This window comes from Natrix helvetica (genome assembly GCF_964273705.1).
Source record: "Natrix helvetica genome assembly, chromosome: 3".
NCBI classification, from domain to species: domain Eukaryota; kingdom Metazoa; phylum Chordata; class Lepidosauria; order Squamata; family Natricidae; genus Natrix; species Natrix helvetica.
The window spans coordinates 142,694,978-142,714,520 of record NC_138549.1 but is presented as its reverse complement, the minus strand read 5'-3'; the positions used below and the strand labels follow the sequence as shown (position 1 = coordinate 142,714,520).

General features: G+C 37.0%; 1 protein-coding gene across 5 annotated transcripts in view; it reads right to left on the bottom strand.

Annotated features, from left to right (window-relative positions):
• CBFA2T2 (CBFA2/RUNX1 partner transcriptional co-repressor 2) overlaps positions 1-19,543 on the bottom strand; it is a 125,256-nt gene that overhangs the window by 78,035 nt on the left and 27,678 nt on the right. For 2 of the 5 annotated variants that reach the window (XM_081946712.1, XM_081946713.1), the window contains exon 1: positions 9,986-10,144. The exons of 1 other annotated variant lie outside the window; for it this stretch is intronic. In XM_081946712.1, the coding sequence (XP_081802838.1) occupies positions 9,986-10,013 (28 nt within the window). In that variant the 5' untranslated portion in view covers positions 10,014-10,144. Of the gene's footprint in view, positions 1-9,746; positions 9,768-9,985; positions 10,145-19,543 lie in introns of those variants that run through there. 2 more of the 5 variants (XM_081946716.1, XM_081946715.1) reach the window with 2 other exon arrangements.

Below are 19,543 nucleotides of genomic sequence, written 5' to 3'. Positions count from 1 at the left end.
AAGTTACTGTTTCTGTTTTCTGAAATGCCAGAAAAGGCAGTGATGTCATCAGATAAATTTAGTTTCCAACCCTGGAAAGTTTTATAGGCCTTATGCTCCATGTTAACAACTGAAGAGGGACAAGACTCTTAGGGAGTCAAAGTACAGGAAACACAGAAAAGTTATTCTGAGAAAATGACAGCCAAAAGAAAATATTAATGTAATTGCTCTAAGAGTGATAAAGAAATTAAAAGGACTGAAGAAAAACTAATTCCACTATTGCTTGCTCTTTAAAACAAAAAAAGCATACAGTAATTCAGTTTTCATGAGGTGATACAATTATTTCTATTCAAGAGTTAAGAAGGCCCAATTTTGCTTCAATGATGTTATATCATTAAGTATTGAAAGGCTATTTGCTTGGATATTTAAAGATCTCTACATAATAAAAGACTGAAGTCAATTGTTTAGAAAAAGGAATTATGTAGAATATTTCCTACTCAATAGACCAAGCCTCTTTCTCTTATAAAGGAGATCAGCTTAATTAATGCAAAGCTAAGTTTAAATTACTGGATGTAATGACTTCGAAAGTTGTTGGGGGCCATATGCTGACTCTGTAAACTGCTTAGAGAGGGCTGTAAAGCACTGTAAAGCAGTATATAAGTCTAAGTGCTTTGCTATTTCATATGTGGTAGAATGGTTTCCTATATGGAGATTGATGAAAGAAATGCAACAGACTTTCTACATGATTATAGCTCTTTTAATCATTCTTTTAGTAAAGTTTAATAATCAGTCCTATAACTGACAACAGCAAGGACAACAAAGTATCTCATATCAACAACGTATCTCATATCAACTATTAATGCATAAATCTCCAATATTTGGAAATAGTGATGATTCAAAGCTTAGTTCAAATATCATAGCTTGTTCCGATGTAGTTTAATTTCAGAGTAGTCTGTTGAAAACCATAATTTAGGACTTAGCATGTTTGAACATAGCCAATTGCAGCTGAAACAAACCATGGTTAGGCCATACTTACTGAAAAATCTGACTTTACCCAGTAATAAGAAAAATAGAAATATTTTATAAGATACATCAGCTACAAATAAGAAATGGATTTGTTCCTAAGAGCATGAGCATAAAGAGAGAGCAAAAAGAAACACTAATGATTTATAAATGTGTCAGTACACACATGCAGCTTAAATGAAGTCCAAACTTTAAATTATTCTGCTGAGATCATTATTGACATTTAAATAAATAACATGATTCTTCAGTGGTGTTATTTCAAATGAATTAAAGATTAAGTAAAAAGTAAATGACACTAAATATTTACTTTAGTTAGCTTCTTATGAAAGAACCTGCAAAGGAATGGAAAATATAAAATTCTAAAACATTTGTTGGATTTTAGGTCTGGCATCTTGTGAGATAATCTTATGATGGCAATTTCAAAAACAGAATGATTGTTCCTCATTTCTCTTTCTAAAAGTTCTTTCTAAAAGTTCAACTTTAGCCACAGCTATTTAATGAGGGTAGAAGCATTAAGTAAATCATGCTCAAAGAAAGATCAACAACATTCTTCCATCCTGGATTAGGAATTTTCTGAATTTAAATAATAGAGTTCAATGGCAGAAGTATCTAGCAAAAAGAAACAAGATGACCAGTGAACTGAATGAAAAACTCAACAATAGATTCAGCTGTCATGTCTTTTTTCAGACTCATAAGTGAATAAATATTTAAGCATTCATAAAATATATTTTGAATTTGGATTAAGTTCAAAAATGTGTACATACTTCAAGAAGTAAACTAGGACTTGACTAAAGAAAGACAAGAAAACAAACCCGTGGAGAAAAAGACAACTGATAACTACTGGTCATAATTATTAAGTATTACTTCTGCAGAGCAATCTAAAGAGGAGACTGCTATTACTTTCATATACTGATATGGACTTCCCATAGGTCCGTCCTATCTACCTACCCATCCATCCAATTTATATGGTCATCCATGTATCCAGGAAGCTCTGGATATGAAGGATTACATTTTTACACTGCACTGAGCCTCAGTAAAACCACAAATTATAAGATACATGCACCCATGCTGGGATTCCAACTAACAGAACAGAATAACACAGTTGGAAGGGACCTTGGAAGTCTTCTAGTCCAACCTCGCCCCTCCCCTCAGGCAAGAAGCCCTATACCATTTCAGATAAATGGTTATCCAATCTCTTCTTTAAAACTTCCAGTGTTGCAGCCCCCACAACTTGTGGAGGCAAGTTATTCCAATGATTAATTGTTCTAACTGTCAGGAAATTTCTCCTTAGTTCTAGGTTGCTACTCTGCTTGATTAGTTTCTATCCATTGCTTCTTGTCCTGCCGTCAGGTGCTTTGGAAAATAGCTTGACTCCCTCTTCTAATATCCCATCCCCATTGTCTGGAAGACACGAATGCTGGATTAAATTGGTCTTTGGGCAAATTAATACCTTTCTGTGTGTATTTTTGTTCTTGCATAATAGATTATATCTCTAATTAACAAAAATTTATTATGCCATTGTGGCTATAGCTATCAGTTTAGTCAACTTTCAAAATAATATTGATCAAAGTTTATTGAAAAAAGGATATAATACATCTTCAACAAAATGTAATGGAAATAAAAAATAAAAAACCTTGAATGAAAAAAACCCCAAAATGTATTGGAAATCAATTGTTAGAGGCTACTACCTACACTGTGGTAGGTATAACCCTCTTGATGATCTTGACTTGCGAGTTAAGCATGGTCAAGCCAATTCAGAATCTGTATGTAAAGCTAGGAGTACAAACCAAACCAGGAAATCAAAACGTATTTCAGAAGAAAGCAATGACAGACTACTTATATTCTGTTGCCAAGAAAACTACATGGGTGTCTCCATGAAATCAAGAGTCAGACTTGCCTAGGAGTTTTGAGTTTACATTTTAAACACACGGCTTTCCTTAATATCCACTTTACTTTTATTTCCACCTGTGTCTTTCCACAGCTACTAGGTTGCTCATTTTTTCTTATTATAAATAATAATCTGAAAAGCCCAAAACAAAAGGGCCTTATAATATCCCAAATTAATTTTACAATTAGAATATTTTACCAAATGCTAAATCACCAATTTCAAGTTAGACAATGAAGCTGAATAATTATGAAATATTACTTAAATATTAGGCAATAAAATTGTCTAGTATTAAAAGCATATACAGATAATATATTCCTTCACTGTACCAGTAATATCAGGAGATGACCTATTTGCTAAAGGCTTGACTATTAATTAAACAGTAATGGAGAAAGTGGACAAACCTGATTAGTTTCACACTAAAACTCAATTTGCACATAAATTAATTTGCCAACTTGCCATTGCTCTTGTTGTTGGTTGTGAATAGTAAATTGCAATCCATTTAATAAAATGGAATTTAATAAAAACCATTTAATAAAATAGGCAAAATCCATACCTGCACATGACTTGCTTTAGAAAGTTAATCTGAACTACAGCAAAACTTTTTTCACCATCCAAAGGTTAAAACAGCAGAATCCAATCAATCTTGAGCTGTATCCAAAATATCTATTAATGTATATTATCTAATGCTTATCTGTTTTTAATAGCCGGGATGTCTTAAAAGACTAACAAACTTATTTTCATATAAGCTTTCACAGATCAGATGCATGGAGTACAGTCCTGGGATAGGGATATTATATATGAAAACATCTGTTGGGGAAGATTCCCACAGCTGTGTCAAATCTTTTCTATGGTGCTGCCAAAAAAACAACTTGGACATGTCCATGAAGTCATCAGTAGTAGAGTTTGGCTCAAAGAAGATTTACTATTTATTACCTACTGTGACTATCCAGAGGCATTTGGCTGGCTGTTGTTGGAAACAAGGAATAGGGTTAAATGGACTTTGGTCTGATCCAGCAAAGCAAATTATATGTTGTTAAGAGCTGTCTGGCAGCACTCACAAATGGATAATTATGTCAGAACTAATACTAAGAAAGCCTCATTTCCAGGAACAGGAAGGTACCACTGGGATGCATCACTATGAATCTTGATGCCCCCAGGATGGTAATGAAATACAGATACTGATTTTTTTCTTCTGTGTATTTCCCTGCACTAATTTGGCAATCATTATTAGTTTTCCAATCTGAGATAGTCACAGGTACAGAAAAAGTTTAAACACAGTATGCAAATATTACAAACATGCAAGTGTTCCTTTTATTTGCTTTTATGCTCAAACAATTGGATAAAAGAATGCTATAGTATTAGCCTTCAATAAAGGAAAACAAAACACGCCAACCTTCAAGAATCTAAAGTAAATTCTTATTCAATTGCCAGGCAAACAAACTTTGCACAACCATCACAAAGAGAAACAGTTTTTATTTACTCTCATTGGGTCTTATATCAATGGTAGAAGGTTTTCTTAGGTTGATTTCAAGCCCAGAGGCAGTAACTTTTTCAGCCAGCTATATCACATGAGCATTGACTATAATGAACATTCAAGTATTAAAGGAAAACTACTTAAATACTCTTGAACCTTTCTTTATTGTCATCTATAGAGAGGACTTTTCTTTATAACTATCAATAGTAAGCAGTCAAAGTGGTACAGAGAATAGAATGCTGGATGTAGATTTGAGCAATCCACCTTTAATTTATTGCATAGATCAGAAACCCATTTGGTAACTATGTGTCTATTATATTTTTTCTCAATTGACTTTAGTACAATTAAGATCAACTGCAAATCTAGGATTCTCAAAGGAAGATTACAATACAAATAAAATAACTCATTAAAATCTAACAAAATTCTCTATTTGATCCCCCATGGGAGTATATTTCATTTGTGAAAGATTTATGGCAGCATCATAAAACTACTGCTAATTATAATTAACAAAATCACAATAGTCACTTGTCTAAGATCAGGATTAGAGAGTAGGCAAGCCTCAAATGACTTGTCTTTTTTAATACCAAAAAATACTTTTGAAGTTACATTAACAGAGATGGAGGTAATATCTAGGAAATGGAAAGTGTTTCAAATCAGTCTCTTGTCTCCAATTTCTTCAGAAGTTAGATTACTAACCACAGAAATGGTATTTAATCAAATATTTCTAAGCTTTCGTTCCCTGAATCATGAAAAAAGGATACAATAGTTTTAAATAAAAAATAAAGCTATTATGAAAATTATCACTGTAATAGGAAAATAATATTGAAATATTAGTTAGTTTACTTTAAAATATCCTCTTTGGGGGGAGGGGAGAAGATAGGAATACTGGACAAAAAAAGGAACTCTTTTACAATGCCACAAGCAACAGCAAGAATGGGAACATTTCTACAGATGTTGGGAAACCCTAACAAAATGGAAGGACAAATAGATGTGGCTTCATTTAAAAGAAAATAGGATGCAAAAAGCCAAGATGTGTGTGTTTTGAACTTTCAGGAAAGTATATAAGAAGTGCCAGAGGGAGAGCTGTGTTACTTTTTTGCATCAAAGAAAGAATTTAGTGCATATCCCAAATGCAAGCAGATTTGACGACGCATTTATGGAATAAAAGCTACTTTATAAGATCCATGACATGTTACATGAAATTGGCAGATCGTGATAAATAAGACATGTATGAATGATGTGGTTGAGGAGGGGCACAGAGAATTAAACAATGGGACTAAATTTACCTAAATGCTTGGAATTGTAATTGTTTTGAACAATACAATTTCATTGCTTAAATGTACAAAAAAGGCAAACACAGTGCCCATTCAAAAGAGCTGTCAGAGACAATCTTAATCAGTTCTATACTTCTTAACATCTGTAGTGAGGAAAGATGGTCAATGGTCATCTAACTGAACAGAAACACACCTGCTGATAAATTCTATTTAGGAATTTCATGTCCAAAAAGAGATACCTGTATGTAACTTTGTACTGAATCCTCGTAATGGCATATTAAGTAGGTTTTTTTAATGAAACTCTTATCCTTTTGGTCGCAACAAAATAAACTTTAAGTTTAAAGCAGAAAATATTCAATTTCTTTTTCCAAAGAGTTGCCTCAATTTTAAAATAGGCTGTTTGTACCTGTCTGGAAGTGTTTTAAACTCAAAATCAAGCTGTTTTTGAAATATTTTTAGAATGGGTCAGAATGTCAAATAAGAGTACTACAATGTCTCTATTCTTAATAGCTTTTAGAACAAATGGGCGTATACTACAATGTAGGGTAGGGATGAGCTGTTCTTCAGCACAACCTTTGATATAACCATGACTTAAGTGCATTGGAGAATCACTTGAAGAACCCTGTCCACTAAAGGAAATTGAAGGAAGGAAGTACTACTGATATGCAAGTTAGAAAAAAGTAAAAGGAAAAGGGGAAAAAACACCAAATCACTAATACATGGGAAGTGGATCTTACAAAGTATACAGGTAAGTTAATTCTGCCTAAATTGCTATGTTCAGGAAGTAGATCAAGGTAAATAGTGATAACAGAATTATAGGATGACATTTATCTGAGAACTTTTCTAGAATTAAAATGTAAAATCCCTAATTATCTAATAAAGGTCAACTAGGAATAGTCATTAAACTAGGAAAAGCAACAACTGTAATGCTAGTTTTTAAAATTAATTAAATATATATAAATGGGTCAGATTAACATTTATTCTGGGAAAGCTAGGGAAGATGTCTGTACCCACAAAGACAACCTTTGCTAAAGAATGTAATGCAAAACATGGTTTTGCAAATATATGCCTAATTAACCTTTTCGAGTGTTGAGTATAATATATGTTTGGAATCATCCAAATCTTGGGCTTTTAAAGACTTCTGATAAAGACTCCCACATTCTAAGCAAATTTAATAATCTTGGGAAATACCTAAGAAGTATGGTATTGGTATTTATCGATCAAAAATTGACCCATTAATAGACTGCAGTAATAGGAAGCAGAAACCAAGATTACTCATCAAACTGATATAGGAATTAAGTCTGAGCAAAGTTCTCAGTTGTGCAAAGGAGTAACAAAAAATCTCTAAGAATTCAGTAAATGGGAAAATGAGCATCACTGCAGGAAGCAATATATATGGTATCCATCTAAAATGTCATGCATAATGGGAGAACAATCTCTCACACGTTAGTGGAACAAGGCAAATGATCCTAGGATAAAATGGGCTGTGTACCAAACATCTAGCCTATATATGCCCATTCCACACTGGCAAACATATATGGGAAATCAGTAGAAAATTATATTTTTAGAAAATCACTAGTATCATAATACTTTTATTTAACTTCAGTTAGTAGAATCACATTGCAATTCTGGCCACATCAAAAAAAAAAAACTCTTAAACATGCTGATGATTCGTGTTAAAATAAAGCATAGAAGTAAAATTAAGTACAGAATTCAAATGTAGAATGTAACAATGGCCATTCATTTTGGCACATTGAAAGGTTAAATCTATAAAAGATAGTGCTAGCAATTGCTACCAATCATAATAGCTCAGTATCACTCACATTATTGAAGGTATTGTGCTTTTCAATGTAGCTACCAGATTGCTACTCCATCCATATTTTACTTACGTATTACTCAAAAGCATGTGGTTAGCCCTTGTGTAAATAGAATGCTGAACTGTACAGACTTTTGGTTTGATCTAGCAAGGATTCTCTAACGTTGTATATTTCTAGATTATTGGGCTGCAACATAGGTATTGCATTCTTTTACCTTTTTCATAAAATGCAAGCATAATTGTGAACCCAATTATAACATGGTATACTAAATATGTATTTATGCAGTTTTCCAGGCCAAATTTAAATTTCTGAAATTGACATGTTATATATTGCAAGATTAAGTAATGACATCTTTTCAGTTCATAAGGCAATCTTTGTATCAGATGCATAGACTGCTGGCACAAGAAAGCCAATATCACCCATATTTGAGGGATATATGTGGGGCTATTCTGCTAACACTTAATGAGTAAATTCAGCATTGTTTCAAAAGTAACATCCGATCTAAACCGCAGGATTATTGACACTTGATGTATTTATGACCTTGTTTTATGCTGCCTTTAGAGTACTGCCTTAAAATGCAACATACAAACTTCTGAATTGAACAAATAAAATTAGCAAAACAGCCTACTATTTTGATTCGCTCAGTCTTGCATAAATAAAAATTGCTGTCTCAGAGTACCACAAAGGATTGTGACACTATTGTGTTGTAAGATCAAAACTTTGGTATAAATCATTTTCCTCTAGCCAGGCATCTTCCAACAATCTTAGGCTACAAAATTCATCATCCTCAACCAGTTGGCAACATGAACAGCTTTGAACACTGAATGATTCCAGGTTATAATGCTGGAATAAATCATACTATGGAACAATAATAAATACATTTTACAATCATTCGAGCATAATGCTGTTAAAGATTACTGAATATAAGATGATTAACAAGTTTGTTTTTAAAATAAATATTAAAGCTACCTGGGTTGAATAGTACAATAGTACACACTCTCCTCCCTCTAAAAAACACATTAATTTTTCTTTCTACTATGGTTTCACTGGAGTAACATGCTGATTCTTATCTATGGTACTAATACAGAATTGCTAATAACCTGACTTCTGCTGGATTTATGTACAATCCAACTTAAAATATGGTCATTTATTCATGATTTATTTTCCATTCTTAAAATGTACAAAAACTCATAACTTCCCTCCACTGAGAAAATAGCATGGAAAAGATAAATTTGAAACATACACCCACACACCACACAATGCCATGGTTAAAGGGGAAACATAAATCTAAATCTGAGGACAGCAATGTTTTTAAAGCTTCAATACACTATCATTCTCAAAAAACAAGATGGGAATATTTAAGATCACATTTACCTGAGTTGTTCAAAACTAGTAACACTGGTCCCAACAGCAAGATTTCTCTAATGGAAATGAAGAACGTTTAATGTTTCAAGGCATTCCTAATAGTGATCTCTGTTCCAAAAGGAATAAAGGTCTGTAATGCTAATGCAAATGCTTCTTACGTATTTATTTAATAAAGCTGATCGTTCCACAAAGCAGGCATCCTTTTACTATTCCAGCACTACTGAGGAGAAACAACTGCAGAGTTATTTAACTGTCAGAGTGAAAAACACAAGGTCAATGCCTGGTGTACATTTTAGCAAATCAGATCTAAATATCAGTTCCTCATTGACCTAGTTTACTTCTGGTTTCCAAATGCTGTCACAGAAACATATACCAGCACAATCCAAAATATTAGGCAACCCAATCTATAGACAAAAGAAGAAAATAAAGCCTTCTACAAAAATTGTTCTTGGTGAAAGAATGAAGGAGGAAAAGGGTTCCTCGGATGAGAAGTACCAAAAAGCAAAACCCTAAATGGGTTTGCAGAAAATAAGAAACTACCATTTAGAAGAGAAGCGGCTGCCACTTACCTGATACAAACTGGGTCTTACAGACCAGACTTCCCTAACTAAATAGCTCCCAGATGTGTTGGACTACAAGGCCCATTATCCTTAGTTGAGGATGAAGGGAAGTATACTGCACACCTCCACAGGCCACCAAGTTGGGAAAAGGCTGTTAACAAATGAACGTGGAAACTATTCGGAAGGCAGGGGAGGGAAGAAGTCACAAGAGGAAGGGAGGGGGGCGGCAGGACGAAAAGAGAAGGTCCAGGAGTAAGGAAAGATACGCAACGTTATTCCAACCACATAGGTAAAGGAAAAGTGGGAAGGAGGGAGTGAAACCCAAGGCTGGGTAGAATCGCAATAGAGGAGCGAAGGTGCGCGTACATTGCCTGGGGAATGCCAGAGGGAGACAAGCACCCCCAAGCCTGCCGCAGCCACGTCTACGGAGAATTAAGCCCCTTCCTGGGACTGCAGCCTTCCAAGCCTCCACAGAGCTCGGCGTCACTCTGGCTTGCGGTCCTAAGGACGTGAGAAGCGCTAAGTGAGAGGATGAGCAGGAGAGGTGGAAGGGAAGGGGTCAAGAAAGGAGGCAGCATCGCTACTAGAGCGGAGGAGGATCTTACACTGAGAAGCTCCCGGAATGCCCACCATCGCTGATCCGGGCACGGACTTCTTCCTTTTGTTTCGTCCTCTTCCAGCCGAGCCGACGGACACGAGCGCCAGCAAGAAAGCAGCGACGCTCCCGGCCCCGCGCTAGGCCTTTGCCTAGACCCCGCCCTCTCCCGTGACGCCACTTTACTCCTCCCACCGCGGTGTGTCTCGAGGGGGAGCGGTTGGAATTGCGCTATGGCAGGGGTTTTTTGGGTGTGTGTATGTGTTGTGTTGTGTTTAAGGAGAGGTTTCGCAGCGGCAAAAGGAGCGAGGGATTCATGTCCCTGTACCCACATTTTGTTCTGAGGAGTTTGGTTGCCTTGAGTTCAGTGGAACTTTCCTCCTCAGGAAGGATTACGAACTTTAGGTGTTTCTAGTCGTCGAAATGAACTCCTAGGACGGCGATTGAAAGCTAGATGTTTAATATTTTATTACGGGTAATGCTTTTGACTATTTACTGTTCTGTTATTTTTAACTTATGTCACCTAGGGGAGATAGGTGACTATATAAATTTGCCAAAAAAATAAACACAACAGGTTGGCACTTGGTTGGGACTTGGATAGGAGACCACAAGGAAATATCAGGACTGTTGGCTAAACTGGAAAGAGGTGAGGGGAGGGATAAAAGGGATAGGCAAACTAAAACCACAGGTCCACAAAGTCAGCAGGAATAGGGCTTGACTCAAAGAGGACTACCCCTGTTATTTCTTTATTTCTGCCTCTGTTCCTCTATCGATCTTATTGTTATATTGGTTTTCCATTGTTATAAGGGAAAATGTAAAAAGTTGGGTTTATCTTTAAAATGTATCACCAAACTTTGTCATAAAGGTTAACCATGTTTATCACCACAAGCTTTTGCAGACAACAGGCCATTAGATAGATGCCTGAAGAGAGTCAGGGAAAGGAATATATGAACAACTGCTGTTATATGAAAAAGGTTATTTTCCTTCCCTTAATTCCCAATAGTAGGGAATTATTGAAATTCAACCCCCTTCTGAAAGTCACCGTCTTTGAAATGATAATAGAATTCTGCTTTATTATGGTTACTTACAGTAATATGACAAAGATACTGATTGGGTATGAAATTGATATTCATATGTGTATAGAAGAAAAATACAAGCTGGTTGGGTGACTTTGGCCCAGTCACTCTCTCCCAGCCTACGACATTAGACTTAGAGAACAAGCCTGTAGGTCAATTCATGTTGCAACCAATGGATCAACAGTGATCCACAAGTGTTCAACTTGATGAAAAAAAATGCTAAGAAGAAAAAAGTGTGGGTACATAACCTATTATAGGGAAATGCTATGTATTTTTACCAGATGGGTGACTTTGGGCCAGTCACTGTGTCTCAGCCCAACATACATCACAGGGTGGTTGTGGGGAAAATAAGAATGAGTATTAGATATTTTACCACCTTTGAGTTATTTATAAAATAATAAATATAGGATATATAAATACATACATACATACATGTAATTTTTACTGGGTTAAAACAATTCATGCTTTGCTAAATGGTATATCTGCCTCTTTAAATTTAAAAATGCTGAAGCAGGCTGATATAGACTAGATAATCTTGAAGCATGCTTGTCCCTAAGGTGTTTTTCAAAAGGCAAATTGACTTTGTTTTAAAAATAAAGTCCAGTTGCCTTTTGAAAACACACACGGGATAACCATGATCTGGATGATTGAATCTCCATAGACACTTGAAACATGCTTATTTTCTTATCAGCATTAAAAGAAATACTGTATTCTAATGCACAAAGAATTTGGTTTAAAAGATAGGAAGACTAGCCTGAAATTTGCAGGTTATCTTCTGAGCACTTAAAATGGAATTCCAAGGAAACACTGATAGATTGGCAAACTCCTCCTCCCACCCATTCTTTGTAACATCTCCTTTCACTTATACTTAATCATAATGGAAGAAATACTTAGATCAGCGACTTAATTGTATAGCTAGGATTTGCTTTCAGAAATAGCTCAAAATTCTTAACACATTCTTCAGTTGTTAAATGGTTAACTCAGGCGTGTCCAAACTTGAGAACTTTAAGACTTTAAGACTTGTGGACTTCAATTCCCAGAATTCCCCAGCCAGCATGGCTGGCTGGGGAATTCTGGGAGTTGAAGTCCACAAGTCTTAAAGTTCTCACATTTGGACACCCCTGGGTTAACTCATATGATTTACATTCTGAGGGGTCCTTGGTGTTCTCTGAGCTTGCTTGTTTTCTTGAAGACGTTTCATTACCCTAACTAGGTAACATCATCAGTGCAGCACCAAGGACCCCTCATTTCAGCCCTGAGCTACAAATATTCTCCTTTATTGGTTTACACTCTCCTGGATAAAATTAAAGGGTTTAAACAGGAAAGAGCTTTGTGACACCTTAAACAAAAAAAAAAGATATGTCTCTACTGTGCCCTTTCAGGTCTTCTAACAGCATATTCATCACTTCTGTAATTGAATCTAGCCACTTTGCTGCTAATCATTCCCTACTCTTCCACCTTTCCCAGCATTTTTTTAGAGAGCTAGGGCCTTCACATAATGTATCTGAAGTAGGATAATTTGAATCTCGTCATTTGAACCTCAGTGAGAATTTGTCTTCTTAACTGTTCACTGTACTCTGAGTCATCTCCAATACCAAAGCGGATGAACATCAACACAGAAAGACTGTTCAGATAGAATGTTGAAGTTCTATTTAACTTAGCAGTCAGTTTGAAAAGTCATCAATTGTCAATTTGAGCTTCCTGATCTAAACTAAAGATAAGGATAGTGATCTATCTCAGAGAGATAGCTTTTAGAAAGACTTTTAAAATGTTTTTAGTCATTGAAATTACATGAGGTAAATGGGATGGACTTTAGGATTAGTAAGGTTTTTATTCTGCCTGATTAAGTTCAAACTTTATGAGTTCCAATATCGCTCTCCAATGTGTACTTAAAATGTAAAATTAAAAAAAAAACATTTTAAAAGGATAAAATACAAAGATAGCTTTAAAAATATATTGAGTTTCATGTCTCTCATGAAATCCCTCAAATTTCCTGGAGAGTTTGGATTAGTGATTAAGACTCCAAGCTATAAGCCAGAAGACCATGAGCTCTAGTTCCATTTTAGGCATGAAAGCTGGCTGGGTGATTTCGGGCCAGTCTCTCAGGCTTGGGTGACAACCTGGTCAATCAATTTCTCTTGTAACCAAAAACTTGCATCTGCGGAAAAAACGCTAGGAAGAAAATTATTGAGATCTTTCAAAATTTCATTCATTTAGTATGTATGGTTGTGTGAATATATTTGGCCCATTGATCATTCTCAAGGCAGTCATACCAGTAGTGGAGAAATTCTGCCCTGAGGGATGGATCCAGAGCAGTGGTGGGTTCTTGCCAGTTTTAACCTCTTCTATAGAAGAGGTTCTACAAATCTACCGTGCCGTTTAGAACCAGTTCCAGCTCCCTCCCCCCGCCCATCCACACCACGTTTGCCCCACCCACCGCTCACTGATTGACTGGCTCACGAATCGCCCTATCCGCCTCTAAGAGTCCTATCTAAACCTTAAAGTCTTAAAGCTGTCAAGTTTGAACATCCCTGGGTTTTTTTTCTAAAGGGTTAGGGGTGCAAGGGTCTTGTAACTTGACAGCTTTAAGACTTGTGTGCTTCAAATGCCAGAGTTCCTGAGCCAACATGATTGGAGGAGGAATTCTGGGAGTTGAAGTCCACAAGTCTTAAAGCTGTCAAGTTTGAACACCCTGGGGTTTTTTTCCCTAAAGGGTTAGGGTGCAAGGTTCTTGTAACTTGACAGCTTTAAGTTTAACTTGCGTGCTTCAAATGCCAGAGTTTCTGAGCTAACATTTTGATTGCTAAGCAAGAGCGTTGTTAAGTGAGTTTCACCACATTTTACAACTTGGCCACATCCATCCAGTCACATGACTGCCAAGCCACTCCCACCCAGTCACATGGCTGGCAAGCCACTCCCACCTGGTCACATGGCCATCAAGCCTCTCCCACAAAGCAGGCCACACCTACAGAAGAGGTTCTAAAAATTTTTGAAACCCACCACTGATCCAGTTATAGGTTTCTCTGTTCAGTAAAATGTACTTGCCCTCCCCTTCTTTTTCCACCTTGTGATGCAAAAGGATATCGATATACAGTACTTCTTGAAGCTTCTAGTAAGAAAGGATTCTTCACAGTGAGTTCCTCTGCGTTCCCTAAGCAAGGGCACAGAGCTATGTTTTTGCACCTTTCTGGGATGTCAGGAGAGTTGGGGCCTGGCTCCTCTCGGGGGTGGGGGGGGAGATGTTTCAAATGGTGGGGGCAATGGCAGAGAAAGTTCTCTTCCAGGACCCACCAGTTGGAATTCTTTAACTGATGGGGTCCACAACATTTGTTCCCAGAAGCAAACTGGCATTCAATGCAGCTCATACAACAAAGGTGTTATATGTGCCATTCTTTGGACATTCAGGATCACTTGCAAAGCTACATTCTTTACCAGCGGAAGCTTCCAGATACTTTTCAAGGATAGCCCCATGTAGAACACATTGCAATAGTCCAGATGGGAGATGACCAGGGCATGAGTAACCAAGCAGAGAGCCTCTCTATTCAGGAAGGGCGTAACTGGTACACAATAGAAAGTTGAGCAAAAGGCTCTCCTAGCTACAGCTGCCACCTGCTGTTTGAGCAGGAACTGTGAGCCCAGTGCAACCACATCCAAAACCAAAGATAATAAACTCCTGGATGCCAAAGAACCCATCCATAGCCACTCCATCTTACTAGGGTTCAGCTGATATTTGTTGTTCCCCATCCAAGCCCCCACAGTCTCCAGGCCCCATGAAAAAATGTCCAGAGCATCATTCATTTCATCCAGGTTGGAGATATATAAATGAGTATCATGAGCATACTATACTGGTGATATAACATACAGTAGTGACAGATGATTGTCAAATAAATCTAAAACAAAGTAGGCAAAGTTTCTGACCTAACTGATGTTTTTATGGTAGCATCATTAATATGCTGCCCTGGCCTGCCTAAAATGCATGTTTTCTCAAAACTGGATTATTAAAACATTGATAGAATTAATATGAAATAAAAATGCACACAGATCATTTTGATTTTTAGCTTCCACTCAAAATACATTTCAATAAAAGAATGACAAATGCAAGCACACATAAAGACTATGGTCATGCTAAAGTTGAATCCCAAAGACTGGTGTAGGGCAGTGGTCCGCAAGCCGTGGCTCGCGAGCCACATGCGGCTCTTTACACACTTTAATGAGGCTCTTCTGTGTGCCGGGCGCCCGCTCCCCTCCCTCCTCTCGGGCACTTCAAAACAAGCGCCCCTTTCCCTTTTTTCTTTTCGATCCACAATGATTAGGGAGGATCCTGAAGTCGGGCGGGGACGAGAAGCGAGGAGGCAGAAAAAGAAACAGAGGCTAAGGAGCTTCCCCCCGCCCACTCCTAGCAAAAATCTAACCGGGGAGCCGGGCGGGCAGTAGCAAATTAGCCGATCACGCAGCATGATCACGCAGCATGCCCGCCCGGCTCCCCGGTTAGATTTTTGCTGGGAGGGGGCGGAGGGAAGCTCCTTGGCCTCCGTCTCTTTTTCTCCCACCTCGCTTCTTGGGGCTCCACCAATGGGGGAGCAAAGCCCGCCCAGCGCCAGGCTTTGGGCTAACACAGAGGTCTGCAAAGTTGGCTGTTTTAAGACTGGTGGACTTCAATTCTCAGAATTCTGGGAATTGAAGTCCACCAGTCTTAAGAGCCAATTTTGCAGATCCCTGGGCTAATATGATTGATGCCCTTAGTGGACTTCAATTCTCAGAATTCTGGGAGTTGAAGTCCACCAGTCTTAAGAGCCAATTTTGCAGATCCCTGGGCTAATATGATTGATGCCCTTGGTGGACTTCAATTCTCAGAATTCTGGGAGTTGAAGTCCACAAGTCTTCAAGCTGTCAGGTTTGAAGACCCCTGGGTTTTTTTTTCTAAAGGGTTAGGGGTGCAAGGGTCTTGCAACCTGACAGCTTTAAGACTTGCATGCTTCAATGCCAGAGTTTCTGAGCCAACATGACTGGAGGAGGAATTCTGGGAGTTGAAGTCCACAAGTCTTAAAGCTGTCAGGTTTGAAGACCCCTTGGGTTTTTTTTCCTAAAGGGTTAGGGATGCAAGGATCTTGTAACTTGACAGCTTTAAGACTTGCGTGCTTCAAATGCCAGAGTTTATTGAAACTAAAAACAGTGTACCATCCTATGTATTTTCGGTTTTAAAAATGTGGCTCTCAAAATAAATTTCAATCGTGGTTTTGGCGAGATTTGGCTCAGTTGAAAAAAAAGGTTGCCCACCACTGGTGTAGGGCGATAATTTTGCTGATAGTCAGTATTTGGAAGTCAGTCACAGGGCAAATTTATCTTTAACTTCTCTTTCAGTGCCCCAATCATCAGTTTTCAAGTATCTTTCCTCAAATTTTCAGATATGTTCAAAAACTTTTCTGTCCTGTATTTTACAAACTTCTCACTTTCTCACTTGCAGAATAGCAGGAACCTATCTCAGTGCCTAGCCTAGCAGACTGCCTGCCATCTGCCATTAGCAAAACAACATACAGTAAATGTTAAATACACAGCAATGCCATGTGACACCTAGAAAAAGGCAATGGCTTAAAGCTATATGCGCTTTGTTACGTAAACAGCATCCTGAAATTAGTATTTGCTTTTTGAAAAGTAAATAGACATTGGGAGCATTCTGCCTAGCAGATGCTAGGAACAACAGCTCTTTTTCCTGAGGGGAAATTTGCTTGATGACCCTAGGGGAACTGAAGTCCCACTGTGCTCCAGATTGAGATCCATAGACAATTTGTTTCATTAATCAGGTGATAAGTTTGTATATTCTTAACATCTTTGCTTGCTGGCTAATACTTTCAAAGAGGAATCAGAGAGTGTGGCTGAAGAATTAGCCCACTATACAAGTCAGAAAATCAGTGACCAAAATAACTCTTTACCAATGTTTAAAATGTGTAATTCAAGGTCAAATAAATTTGGCAAACCAATTCTATAAATGCAGTATAATAGTACAGGGTTATTAATTTAATTCTATAAAAATGTATTTCAGAAGCAAAGCTAGAGAATGCTAAACTAGTAAGTTATGCTGAGGCTAATGAAATTATGCGATCATATTGATTAATAAATAGACTAATTTTATTTTTACTATAATTCATTTGACACTATTGTACTAAAGATATGAATAGTTAGATATCTTGTTTTAATCTGTATTTTTCTGTTCATTACAGGTTACTGTAATATCAGTTATGGACATTTTCACTCATATTCTATATGAATTGGAGCATAACTGGATTTATCTCACCATCTGATTAATTTATATGTTATGAAATATTTTGAATTTGCAATTATTCTATCTCATCCAGATATACTAATCCTGCTCTTTGTCGTGATGTTTCAGAGGGATTAGTCTTTGAAAAGAGTCTTTCCATTTGCTTTTGATTGCATTACGAAGAGCTCAAGAAATTCTTTTTTAGCTTAAGGTATATCTGATTGTTTTCTTCCAAATGGAGATATTCAAAGTGACTATTAAAAAGCATAATGTTACAATAAGCATGCTCATTTGTTCATAAATTTTAGTAAAATCAATGGGTTTACTGACAGGTAGGCCTACAACCAAATATATTCAACCCTAACCTGCCATTTTCCTTTTGCGGCTAGATTCTGTGTTGTAAAATTGATTATTTATCATAATCTTGTATTTTCAAATTGTGTGCATGCCATTTATAGCTTAAGAATCTTTAGGGCAATATCAGTATATTAATACTGAAATTATCAATTTGAATTTTTTATTTTATTTATTTGAATATAAATACTTAAAAAGTATTTATATTTTAGGAATTAATATATGGCTTGAAGTCTGCCAAATCATCTAACTCCTTTCTAAGCAAATTTGTTGTAGTGTTAATCTAAATGGTTCTGGAAAGCCAGCATCTTTTGCAGTTGAACAAATGGGAAATATTAAGCAAACAAGATTATTTGATGCAGTAACGTTTTTAAATCAACTGAAAACAAGATAAAAAGTCAAAACTTGAATTATCTACAGAAGAATTTGGGTAGTTTATTTCATGTGAGGATCAGTAATGTGATTATGTACTTCTACATATATTTCATTCTTTTGCTGTTTCTTTAGGAGTGAAAATTGAAACACTTTCTCTCCTTGTCCACTCAAAGCCTGCCAATATGAGCTTAGGCTGTAACATTTATGGAAGAGGACTCCAACATATAATTTGCAATTTTCAACTCATTATTGTATTCCCAAGCTTCTTTTTAAAGAAAGGCTAAGAAACAATAGATCAGGAAATTTGAGCAAAAAAACTTGGCAACAGCTGAAGCATCAAAGAATTTATCTGGAAGTAAAGGCTGGTTAATAGTAAATCTTGGGAAGTGGGGAATATGCATATGAAACGGAATAAATAGACTTGGCATGAATCCAAAGTCTGATGTCACAAGATGCTTAATCCATCAATACAGGACATGGTGAACTCCTGAGTAACCTCCTCCTCTCCTAGGCTGCCCCCTCCCACTTCTCCCCAGTGACTGCTAGGCTGCCACCTGCTCTTTCAAACCCACCACACAGCTGCTGGTTTAGAATAACAAATTAACATCCACTTGCCAAGACCATTACCTTCTAGGCATGATAAAGTAAACCCATTAACCTAGGAGCTGGTACTGTATGTGGGCTCGGAGGCTGAGGAAAAGGCAAGCCAACAAGAAATGGGCAATTATGGTGGCTGTTTTCTTCCACCATAGCAAAGAAAAGTTGGTTAGGGCCCACAAGGAGAAACAGTGTGGAATCCAATGACTCTGTAAGGCAAAAGGGGATTCTGAGGGTGAAGAAGGAAAAGAAGCATTTTTTGTGGAAAAATGCAGGCAGTCCAACCCAGGCTATTCACGAGGCAAAGTTAATCAAGATAATTTCTGCAGGCAGGATCCTCAAATCAAAAAAGAACTTTACCTGACCACTTTTGTAACTTTGAGTTCAATTGCAAGATACTAGACCATTTTTCCTTCTTCCTTCAACCCTTATAATTTTGTAACTTTACAGAATAATAGTTTTTGTGCCATGCTTCATTCTTGTTTAGTGAATTCCACTGGGCTGAAGTGGGAAAGCAAAATCTTAGCTGTTCAAAGCTCATTTGTATGGTTTTCAGAAGGATCCAGGGATCTGTCACCAAAATTAACAGGAAAATGATCCTGTTTTGCTTTGTTTTTAAACAATTTATGTTAAGACATAAACATATTAGCTTCCAGGAGGCTTAGAACATTTATTTTCCCCCAACCCACCCACCCACCCTACAAAAACAAATAAAAAAAAAGAATTCAGCATGTCACTCAATATTCCTAAGAGACCGATTTAGATGTGTGGCTCTGGGAGGAAAAAAAGATGACATCCCTTCACTAATTGCTGCAGATAACCTGGACTAGTAGTCAAAGTCAATAAGGTGCAATTGCCATTCAAAAATTGTATAATTACACTTGAACCTGCACAGCATGCATCAATT